Here is a 13017-nt window from a genome sequence, read left to right on the forward strand (position 1 = left end):
ATCAATTACCATTCACTAGTCACTACTCACCACTCACTAATCACTACTCACTAGTCACTATTCACCTATCACCACTCGCTACTCGCCACTCACTACTCACCACTCGTCACCACTAATCAACTTACTGGCCGTTCAAGGGGTTGGTCTATCCAGCGTAAATTCAGGAGGAAACTGTAGACCTGGCCGAGGCTCGAACGGCCGACACATGAGTGAGAGATACTCGCGTTACCACATTATGCAGTATTGGATAAATGTGGCGAGTGAATGTGGGAGCAAGTCAGTCAGTATCTTTTCATATTTAGAACTGTTGGCTCGGATAAATTGCGATAACTGATGAACGCCATTAATGTTAATTATCTGACGCGACGCCAGGTGTCTCAGGTGAAAGATTAACCCCGCTACAGTAACTCTCTTTTATTTCTATTCTCAGTAGAAGTCCGTCCGGCAGTGACACATTATTCAAACCAAAATAATTCGGATAATTCATTTAATTCAAATTACAAAACTGAATTATGTTGGTGTATTACCGTCATATGTCGTCAATTACAAAATACAAGATGTAAATTTCCATACACACACACACACTTGTATACTGTACATGTGTGGGGCTCTGCCGCACTCTGACCAGTCTATAGTTAACGCAGCTCACAGCCGGTAACATCTCTCTCAGTGAACGACATTGTACATCAAGATTTTCACAGAATAATACTGCAGTAATCGTCACATAGACCGCAATGGTTTTACTTGTACATATATACAGTAAAAATATAAAACAACAACAACAACAACAACAAAATTAATACATCTACAGTAGCCTACAGTCGTGTTTACATCACTGATCCCTCACACTCCCGTAGACACCATCGCTAGAATAGTACTGTAGAGAAAAGCAAGTATATTTATCAAACACATACATACATACATACATACTCAGAATACGTATCATGCGAGTGACACTTAAAAACGGTGTGAAATATGTCATCTTTTTCAGCGGAGTCTCCCTCCTCCTCACACACCTGTTGGTGAGTTAATCTATGTATATCACGCCATACATTACCTGTATATCACGCCATACATTACCTGTATATCACGCCATTCACCACCTGTATATCACGTAGAGTGAGGATGTAAACGGCACAGGAGGTTACTGACGGTACAGTGAGGATGTTGACGGTACAGTGAGGATGTTGACGGTACAGTGAGGATGTTGACGGTACAGTGAGGATGTTGACGGTAGTGAGGATGTTGACGGTACAGTGAGGATGTTGACGGTACAGTGAGGATGTTGACGGTAGTGAGGATGTTGACGGTACAGTGAGGATGTTGACGGTACAGTGAGGATGTTGACGGTAGTGGGGATGTTGACGGTACAGTGAGGATGTTGACGGTACAGTGAGGATGTTGACGGTAGTGAGGATGTTGACGGTACAGTGAGGATACGACGAACACAGTGAGGATATTGATGACAGTGCGGGTTGCTTTTCCTCATTCAACAAGACTACTGTATGTGAGGACAAACAGAGGAATCTTAGCTCATGTGATGTCGTGTGTCATGTGATGTATGAGTCGTGTGTCATGTATGAGTCATGTCATGTGATGTATGAAGTCGTCAATGACATCATGATGTAAGTCGTGCGTCATGCTGTGATGTAATGAGGTCGTGCGTCATGTGATGTATGAGGTCGTGTGTCATGTGATGTATGAGGTCGTGTGTCATGTGATGTATGAGGTCGTGTGTCATGTGATGTATGAGGTCGTGTGTCATGTGATGTATGAGGTCGTGTGTCATGTGATGTATATATTATACTCTATGTACTCAAGTCGAGGTTATATATGTGTAATTAACCTTTCAAAATATAATGGTAATGAGACACTTTATGAGTAATTTATGTTAGGTTCCTGGCTATGGTGTGCCCGCGACCCCCCATAGAATGTTGGTTGTATCCGACGTAGCGGTCACCTCTTAGGAGACTTACGGGATATGTCTTTTTACCAGTCTCTTTATCACAACAGGTAATTGTATGTGGAATTAAGAAGCATATGTTTCCCACATTTTGGTGGCTGATGAAGCAAGTGGTGCTGTGTTTTAGGTTTAATTTTGTTCACTTCTGCCACTAGCTGTTTGAGCGGTTGGTCTGTTCTTAGTTACTTTTTTACTGCCTCTATTGTCTAGTGTTTGTACAGGAGGAAACCAGAGTACCTGGAAAATACCCGCTATGTTTGGTAGTGTCACAATGGATAGCGCCATTATAACATCTGTTCCAGGCCGGTGAATCAACCCTGCAGGACACAGCACTAGAGGCAGTCAAGCGTGTTATCGTTGTTATTATTTTGTTCTAACAAATATTCTTTGTGGGTGTTGTTAGAAATGTCTTTACAATGAAAAACTTAGTCATCATTTGTACAAATACTTCAAAAAGTATCTTTACAGACGGATCCAGTGAATTTCAAAGTGAACACTATGACTCCCGTCTCGTTAGGGCTGTCAAAATCTTTTCCCAGTTGTGTCACATTGTCTAACATAAAATTGTAAAGATACTTTTGGGAGTGTTTGTACATGGACTATACAGCCCCTCATCTGCAAAGTTAGGTATTCCTTTACAACTGGGTGGACTGGTGGTACCCTGCATGGACGCGAACCAGCGTACCTTAGGGCAGAAGGCGAGTGTTGTATCCACTCGATCACCACACCCTGAAGTAGAATAGATAGATAGATAGATAGATAGATAGATAGATAGATAGATTTTCAGTAAAATCGTCGTACGAGTTTACTTTAATTCAGTATGTATATAAAAAATGCAAGCATATAACGTACAGTTGTGGACCAAATTCCCTGAACACTTTGTAATATCTGACATTAACTTCTGGGTCATATATATGATTGGTTTATATCTTAATAACGCTGCTCATCATTATGTTGGAGCCACAAAATGGAGAAATAATCAACAACTCTGTAATACAAAGAAAAATCTGAGAAGATGCATTAAAACTTCAACCCCCTTCACCTTAAGTTTCTCAGTACTTACATGGCTGATATTGCCAAGTGTCCAAGGTATTTTGTCTGTATCTGTACATGGACGGTGGAGGCATACCAATGATATACACACAGACATTACGGGTATATAAGCAATGGTAAACAATATGTCGATTCAACTAAGAATAACCAAAACGCCACCATATACTGTACGTCCAGGCTACTGAGTGGTCCTTATAGCTGTGGATGGAGGACTAACCCGTAACCTTTAATCTACAAAATTAAACATGGGAATTTCCGGTTATTTAATTAATAATATCAATAATTTCCAATGTATCTTCAGTATATACTCCCTTAAGATAAATAAAGTATATCTTGCTCTAAATAACAATATCATGATACAGCTCATCTGTTTCAGAACAACGTTGATCATGATAAGAACAAGATCAAGCAGATGCAGAGCGCACTGAGAAATGTTGGCAAAGTTTGGTATCAAAGTAATAAACACGATTTCGTCCTCCCACATAAGAACCAAGAAAACGTTCACATTCAAGTGATACCAAAAAATATGTCTGAGGAAATGGTACCACAGGAGATATATGAGGTCGAAAATGATTTAGAACCTGATCCTGAAGTCTTTACAGCCATCGCCATCACCAAAAAGAATGCAAGTGAAGAAATATCCCAGGAAGATCCAAGAAAAGATCAAGATGACTCGAATATTGATGCAAATACAAAATTCTTCTTGGAAAGAGAGCAGGTTTGATTGATATTTTATTCCCATTATATACATGTATAAGGCTGTAAACATGATTATCAAATGAGAAGTTAGATTCCATGGCTAATATGTAGATAAATTTATCAGTAAGTAAATATAACAGTGAATCTAATCACCAAATCGTATGTTGTGTCACAGGTTTACAGGAGAAGGTGGGCGCGGATCAAGGGTGTGTGTAACCTGCTGAGAGGCGCGGGTTCATATGGCTCTCTATCCGCCACACCACTCCACAGACTCCGCTGGCTTAACTCACACAAGCTGATCATGTGCTTCAACGCCAAGGTAAGTTGGTCTTGCAATGTAGCAATGCATTTTTGTTCCCTAAATTGTAGGCATCGTGGGTTGTGGTGACACTTATAATTAGGGAGAACAACTAGTAAGCACGAGGTAATGCACACTCTGGGAGGTGAGGAGACACGAGTTTTGTTGACGAGTGTACGTACTTTTGTTTTCCCTCAGCAGTCACAGTATTTCAGGCACCTTTAACTGAGTGAGTTCATTAGGAAGATGTCATCACGCCTTCGTGCTTTCTTTTTCTGTAATTGGTTATCTAGAAGCTCTCTTTAGATACGAATTTACGAAATGATGATGAAGGTCAATTTGACATCTTTGATATAGTCTGTCATGATGAAATACGTTCCCTCATTCTCACTCAGAGGAAGTGGCATAAAAATCCTTGGGAATCTTGTCCGACTTTTTTAAAGAGAACGTTAAAAAAATAATCTCACAAATACTCTCTTAACTTGTCTTTACTATGACGATAAAATATTACATCAGCTTTCGGTAAACTTTCATTACAGTTTCGATGATATTTAGGCGAAAATTTTGATGTAATATAAGAAACATATATGAAGTCTCACGTCCCCTGTTAGAAGGAAAATTTGGTAGGTCAGTCATGTGTTCGATTCATTCATTCAGGTGTTTGTGCCGCAGGTGGGGACGTCGACGTGGTTACAGTACCTGATGGAGGCGGGTTATCCTGGGGTCCTCCGTAACTCCTCCAACTGGCACCACACTGCCGAGATTTACCTCAAGCCCTCACAGAAGCGCCTCAGGTCCTTCTCTTTTTATCAGCTTATTTCTTTTCATAATTGATGTTCTTATATTTTTTTTAAGCGTTTACTCCTTTAGTGTTTGTCCTTATGTTTAATATTGCAATGGTGCCTTTATCCAAGCTAATGTTCTCTCATGGGTTTATTTTATTTATCTCTTCTATTGACATTATGTTTTATTAACAGTCTTCACCTTAATTACTGTATGTACTGTACCTGTATATAACATTTTGCGAGGTAACCTTAAGAATGTGTTTCCTTGGCTATGGAATCCTCAGCCGATGAATCAACCCAAGACGTACACAATGGACCTTCTTTCCTCAGCAAGATCACTCTGGCCTTGATGAATCGGTACAGCAAGGTGATGATCGTCCGACACCCCTTTGCTCGTATCGTCTCCGCCTACATCGACAAGATCGCCTCCAGTCCCTTCTCAAAGTACGTGAGCGATTTTCTGCTTGTACCATAACAAAGCTCCACTTTAGGGAAAATGCGAACAAACATTTGCCTGGAGTTGCTTCTGTAAATGGGTCACTGAAGAGTAGGGAACTCCGAGAAATGTTTCTTACATATGCGGACTCTGTACATGTGTTTTTGTTCTGGTACAATATTCTGGTACAATAGAAAAGTGCAATTGCAACATGCAACACTGTCTAGCGTTCGTCTTCAGGTAATGTACCTCCATATTTGTACCACCGAGGAGTGGAGAACACACATTGAACTGATCACGATAGCGTTGACTTTACGATACGATGGATTGGGACTTTATGAACTTCATGTATAATTAAAGGTCTTGGACTTCTTTTTGTTAATCGTCAATGGACAAAAGATTGTTTCAAAAGAGGTGTTTGAAGAAAGAAGTGATAATTGGTAGTTTCTGGTAAGTAATCAGGCACTGAAAATGGTTAAGTTGTAGAGATCTTGTGAAGACGAGGATGATGTAGAGGAGTTGGCAAGGTGTGAAGGCACGACGATAATCCTTTAAGTTGTACTTCTTCCCTCACTCCGAAACACACCTTACTTTCTTAAGAGTTAACTTAAGTGTTACAAGTAAGGCCATACAGTTAGGAGAGCAATCTTGAGGAAGTGCTGAGCGGTTGACCTTAGTAAACTCATGGCGCAGCTCTCGGTATAGTAGGGGTGAGGGGAACGTAGCCACCCCTCGTAATCCAAAATTCTTAAAACTATGTACGTAATTTTTCCCCTTTCCTAAAAATATGAGAATGTATTAGATGCTTCTGTAATCTACAACTCACCAATGGCTCAAATTGCACTGAGACTGTTCTGTAACTGCGTCTCTCCCTCATTTCTGAGTCAAGAAAAAATATCGTTACAATCACTGCCTCACTCCTCCCACAGGTTGTCTCGTTATATCATCAAGAGGTACAGCCACCAGGAATCCGGGCAAACTTTCAGAGCACCGAGCTTTGAGGAATTTGTGCGCTACTTGGTGGATTCCACGCCGGTGGAAGACGATGTGCGAGTGAAGAAGAAACATCGCACCAACCGGCACTGGTTCCCTTACTACGCTAACTGCGCCCCCTGTGATATCCAGTACAACGTCATCGCCACCATGGACACTGTAAAAGAGGACACCAGGTAGTGAGAATCAGACAATTATCTAAATACATCAGTACGGTCAAGTAAAACTTAATATGAATTACAAGATAATTAATGCCCCCCCCCCAGCAACACTTTACCATGGATGGGTGATGCACTTCTCAGTAAATATTAGAGGTACCATCCACTACTTTATAAAATTGTGTATCAAAAATTACAATAACGAATTAATTTAGTTGCAATTATCACTTGCTTTAATTAATTGCCTTGGTTTTATTTAAGTCTTTTGAAAGTTTAGGGAAATTCACATAGAAACGTCAACTGGGCGAGCGATGAACTACACTATGTTAGCGGCAGCCACAGGTGACGTAAAACAACCTTAATCTAACGGGTGTAGGTCACTTGTAGGTCACTTCATGGTTGCAGTTCATATTATTTTAGGGCCTCATCCTATCACTTAACACAACGGACTCCATTTGTTGATATATTTCAAAACTTTTCTCAGCATCAACTCGCTAAGCAAACCTGAAAGGCTTCTACTGACACAGTGTCCATTATCGCCTGCATCAGTACATGAGGTGTTTTATGAATTATGTGAGTTTAGCTCAAGATACAAATTAAACTGGTGTTGTGGTACAGATACAACATTAACTAGTGTTGTGGTACAGATACAACATTAACTAGTGTTGTGGTACAGATACAACATTAACTTGTGTTGTGGTACAGATACAACATTAACTAGTGTTGTGATACAGACACAACATTAACTAGTGTTGTGGTACAGATACAACATTAACTAGTGTTGTGGTACAGATACAACATTAACTAGTGTTGTGGTACAGATACAACATTAACTAGTGTTGTGATACAGATACGTAATACAAAAACACAAGTTGGGTGTGACTAACCTGACCTGGAAGAACCACCGCGCCCCCACCTCCTCCGAGCAGCTTGCCCTCGATCTCTTCAAGGTAATGACTCCACCCATGTACACTCCATTCATGTACACCCCACCCATGTACACTCCACCCATGTACACTCCACCCATGTACACTCCACCCATGTACATTCCACCCATGTACACTCCCCCACCCACCATGTACCTCCCACCCATGCCTACACCCACCTCCCACCCCTTCACCCATCCACTCCCCCACCACCTCCCTCCCTCACCCACCACTCCCTCCCCCACCTCCCTCACCCCCACTTCCTCACCCCCATCTCCCTCACCACTCCCTCCCCACCCACCCTCCCCTCCCACCCATCTCCCTCCCTCACCCATCTCCTCCCTCCACCCACCTACCTCCCTCACCCCCTACCTCCCTCACCCATCTCCCTCCCTCACCCATCTCCCCTCCTCACCCACCCCTCCCTCCACCCACCCCACCCCACTCCCTCACCCTCTCACCCCTCACCACTCCGCTCCCCTCCCACCCTCCCCCACCCATCTCCACCCCCTCACCCCCTCCCCACCCCCTACCTCCCTCACCCACCCCTACACTCCCTCACCCTCTCCCACTCCCTACCCCATCTCCACTCCCCTCCACCCACCTACCTCCCTCCACCCCCCCACCCTCACCCACTCCCTCACCCTCCCCCTCACCCATCTCCGCTCCCTCACCCACCTACACTCCCCCATCTCACCCCCCCCATCTCCTCCCTCACCCACCCTACCCTCACCCATCTCACCCCTCACCCATCTACCTCCCTCACCCCTCCACTCCCTCACCCACCTACCTCCCTCACCCATCTCCCTCCCTCCCCACATCTCCTCCCTCACCCACCTACCCCTCCCTCACCCATCTCCCTCCCTCACCCACCTACCTCCCTCACCCATCTACCTCCCTCACCATCTCCACTCCCTCCCCACCCATCTACCTCCCTCCCCACCCATCTACACTCCCTCCTCCCCCTACCATCTCCCCCCTCCTCCCCTCACCCATCTCCCTCCCCTCACCCACCTACCACTCCCTCACCCATCCACTCCCCTCATCCATCTACCTCCCTCACCCATCTACCTCCCTCACCCATCCCTCCCTCACCCACCTACACTCTCCCCATCTCCCTCCCCTCACCCATCTCCACTCCCTCACCCACCTACACTCCCACCACCTCCCCTCACCCATCTACACTCCCCACCCACTCCCTCACCCATCTCCACCCTCACCCATCTCCACCCTCACCCACCTACCCCCCTCACCCATCTACCTCCCTCACCCATCACCTCCCTCACCCACCTCCACTCCCTCACCCATCTACACTCCCTCACCCATCTACCTCCCTCACCCACCTCCACTCCCTCACCCACCTCCACTCCCTCACCCATCTACACTCACTCACCCATCTACTCCCTCACCCATCTCCTCCCTCACCCATCTCCACTCCCTCACCCATCTCCACTCCCTCACCCATCTCCACTCCCTCTCTGACATTGACAGTACAAACGTGTTACCTCCCCAATACAATTCTATCCACTACTATAATTATAAGAAGGAACATGGGAGAATTTTTCTTGTAATTTTTAATTTATCGTTTATCTTATTTTTTAGTAAACGCATTATAAACGTTTTCCGAGTTAAATTTGTTATATTTATGAACAAAGAATTATGATGATGAAATGTGTTTTATGATCTCATCTGTCGGATAAAGCTGACTTTTGTACAGTACATGTTGTGTGGGGAAAATGGGAAGGTTTACGTCAGGTTTAGCGCTGCTGTTGCCTTTTGATATTATAGTTACTGTACTGATATTTTTCTTCTCGCCACAGAAGCTGCCGACCAACCTGACGCTGGCACTCCACCAGAGATATCGCATTGACTTCCTTATGTTTGGTTATGATGTCACCTCCTATCTTTCCTCTCCTAACTGACAATCATGACTTCATCTCACACTCACTCACAAGAATCACTTCCACATGAGACATAACCACACCTCCAGCAGGAAGTCACTGGTGTATGCACTCATTCTTACTCAAGTATTATTACTTCATGACCTTAACATCAGAAATACTGTTTTCATTAGTCACTCAGATCAACAAGATCTGGGTAAGCTGTGTTTCAGTGTGAGCCGTGAAGGTCTTATGATGAGGTAGGGAGAATGAACACAACCGGAGCAAAAAACATATTGTTCTGCCAAGGCAAAATTTATTATTATAATTTTTGTGAACTAGGCATTTTGTTTATTTTCTATTCCAAGCATCAGTCATTTTGGTAAGTTTTATGAGATTTTCTTGTATATATTTATGTATTAACTTTGTAAGAATTTTCTAGAATGTATTGCATCATTTTTGGTATAATTTACTTAGTATTGTAAGCCTCGATCAGAGTATAGCGTCCTAGAACTTTTCAGGCGTGTCTCGTTCTGACCTATGACGCCTGGATGTTGCAAGCAAAGTCTAATTAAACCAAGTCAACCTAAGCGCAGGAGGCGGAGCTAATTATGTGATGTCATTGGCTCTTAGTGGAAGAAAATGGTAGTAAGGGAGGACTTGTATATTATCATGGGTGAGACTACCTACGGTATTAGAAAATATTCTTGCCATATTTCCTGATTTTCTCATCCCCTAGCACACTATCTTTCAGTTAGCCATTTGAACTTCTCATGTTATTATTAAAAATTTATTATAATTATCAATAAAACTCTTCTTCCTCTCTTTATTACTGTATTATTTCTACTCTCATGATTTCGCTGCCAGTATCAGTGTAAAATCAATTAAGTAATCATAGGCATGTGGGCTAGCTATTTTACCTGGGGAAGAACAGAAAATACAATAATTAAATAAAATAGCTAAAAATAATAACAATTGTTAATGATTATAATTATCACCATCCTCTCTCTCTCCAAGCTGTTACAGTAAATCAGTGAGTACAAGAATATATGTGTAGAGGTTTTCAGTTTACCAATATGGCCACTAGGTATATTACAGATGACAAGGCTATATAACAGTTTCAAGCAACAAATAGGTACTTGTCTCTACACATCCAGTTCTCCTGGCTGAACGTTAGACTTTTAGGAATTTAAATTTAAACCTGCCAATGGCTCTCAAATATTGCCCTTCCTCCTGTTGCACCCTAAGTATTTACTGCATGCACAATAAAATCCACTTTTTTCTCTGTTTTCATCCTTTGGAAATCAATGAAAATATCAAACTTTTATCATGTAATCTGTAATTTGATGTGCATACAGGTACAGTGCATTTATCAGACATTGTCATGGACCTTCACATCATGACGGTCAACTGTTAACTGAGGTCCCACCCCAGGCCACCTCACCTCCTCCCTCGGGCCGCCGACCAGATGACGTCATGCACAGCGAAGGACGAATTTTCGACTCGAAGTGGGTTGACTTGGTATAATTAGACTTTGGGTTCTAGGATTCTCTAGGCGGCTGATGAGAGGTGTAAATGGCTCAGCAAGGCGTCTGGGAAGTAGTGGGTTTATTTCTTGGAAGGGTTCTGTAAGGCACTACTGGGGTTGTTTGGTTTATGGCGCTGTGTAGCTTATCTAGTTCTTCGTCGAATTCTCAAGTGTTGCTTGTTTTACATTCACTACTGGATAGTTTTCCAGTAATTCCTTGTATTTTATCCAATCTGTTTTGCTCATCTGGAGATCTTGGTGGTATTTTTATTCATATTGGGCTGATTAAGATTGTGAATATTATCTGGATATATGATCAGTTGGGGTAATGGGGCCTTTCTCTATGCGGTAGTTTAGGAATGTTTTGTTATTACAGAGGATTTTGTCGGGTGTTGAGACGCCGTTTGGTCCCATCCATGTGGTGAAGTACGGTCCCAGGTGTCTTCCGGTGTTTATTATTCTTTCTAGTGCCGTACCTATGTTGTTATTATTGTCATTGTTAAATATGCGATGTTTAGCATTAAAATCTCCCAGGATGTACATTGGGATATTGTTGTTTATTAGTTTAAGGAGTACTTCGATAGGGAGGAATGGTCTTCTTGGGGGTAGGTAAGTTGTTGCTATTACTATTTCGCCCTGAGTTGTCTGTAGCTTGATGGCAACAAATTCACTGGTAAAATCCCCTCCCCCCATTACCTCCAAAGTTCTTCCAACCCAAACCTCCTACCCTCCCAACCAACAACAAACAATAGCCCTTTATCCTTATCTACAGGTGTTATGTCAAGGCTGGAACTAATCGCCCGTAAGTACAAGCCAAGTGACAGCTAAAGATAACTGGTTTTCAGGTATTGTGGAATTGTTGTGAGCGATATAAGGTTAAAAGACTAAGGAATTGTACACTGGTAGTGTGCTGACTGTATATATTCGAAATGAGAAGTCCAGCGGTAAAGACAGACCCTGTGAACGGTGCTGTGAAGAGTTAGTGATTATTTAGTGTGTTTCTGTGACCTGGTGGAAATCTACCTGCCTGTTGTTTGTCTGTACACTGATACTGATCGTCGGGAAATTACGACACTTGTGATATATCTACTGCTTCTGTATATACGACCTGGCCGCTGGTAAGAGGCGAAAGTGATTCCTGACAATATTTAAGCTCATGCTAGTGACCGTGTTGGCTTAAGAACCTTGTTCAATTAGAGATACTTTTACGGTATCTCTGAAGGAGACTTTTTCTGATGTCTTAAAAACGGAATATTAAAATTTAATAATATTACAAGTAAGAGAATAAAAAAATAGTAATATGGAAATGTGGACAGTCAGCTTATAGCTGAGGTAAACATTGAAAATGTGAATCTGTTACAGCTAGTCTGTGCTCGAGACAAGGACCGACTCTTGGTGGTTCCCATTTCCAACTTATTATCTACATAAGAATGGAGGAAACTGCAAAAGGGCCTATTGGCCCATACTGGGCAGTCCCATTTACACCCAACTCCTATTGCTCATATATCCATCCAACCTATATATTAAGTAAGTAAGCAGCACCTCTTCCTATGCTGAGTTATGCCTCTTCTTATGCTCGAAATATGCTATGCAATTGGGGAATCAAGCCATGACCCTGAACTTTCATCTTTTGACAACGAACTGAAGTTCTCGCACCATTGTGACTTATAAGGTCTTATAAGAAGGTCGTTCAGATATCAGATAGTTCGTCGTAACGCTCTTGAAGAGTGAGAGGTGTTTCCCCGAGATATGTTAGAGACTCAGATTGTTGGAAATGTCGAAGAAGGGCCACCAGACTGGTGCCTTCACTACGATACCTCAAGTACCCAAAGAGATTAGAACGCCGCTCAGGTTCAGATACATAAAGGAGCTAGTGCATGCCCAGTCCTTGCCAACAGAGCGTAACTGAGACGTGACCGATCGCCTAAGCGGCTAACGAGCCGATCAGTGGTGAAGAGGATAAAGGTAAAAAAGTAAGTAAAAGTAAGCAGTTGATACACACGAAAATCATTTTAGCTATTTCATAAAATGACAAAGGTAGAATTTAGGTCATTTCACGCAATGTTTGGTGCAGGTAAACACTTATATACAGCATCCTTAACCACCCCAACAGAATGCTGTAGTAATTCCTGGTCCGGTAAAGTACATCGCCCTCGCCCCTTTGGCTCAAGGAATTATAGGGAGAGAAACATAAGAATTCGCATCTGTCAGCGTGGAACTTATTTCAAACGTTTATCAGTTTTAAAACCTAACCCATATAATCTTTCAATCATCTTCACCATGTAGTTAAATATACCC

At 42.6% G+C, this 13017-nt stretch overlaps 1 protein-coding gene across 1 annotated transcript; it reads left to right on the top strand.

Moving 5' to 3' along the window:
- The first annotated feature begins 645 nt into the window (after positions 1-645).
- On the top strand, positions 646-9533 carry LOC121858848 (carbohydrate sulfotransferase 11-like). Its single transcript, XM_042355505.1, has 8 exons — positions 646-1022; positions 3393-3734; positions 3891-4034; positions 4686-4807; positions 5129-5242; positions 6164-6403; positions 7236-7335; positions 9132-9533. Exons 1-8 carry the CDS (start codon positions 945-947, stop codon positions 9231-9233), a joined length of 1242 nt encoding a protein of 413 aa, XP_042211439.1. The 5' UTR covers positions 646-944; the 3' UTR covers positions 9234-9533.
- Positions 9534-13017: the final 3484 nt, after the last annotated feature.

This window comes from Homarus americanus, unplaced genomic scaffold, assembly GCF_018991925.1.
Source record: "Homarus americanus isolate GMGI-L3 unplaced genomic scaffold, GMGI_Hamer_2.0 scaffold59232, whole genome shotgun sequence".
Lineage (NCBI taxonomy): Eukaryota > Metazoa > Arthropoda > Malacostraca > Decapoda > Nephropidae > Homarus > Homarus americanus.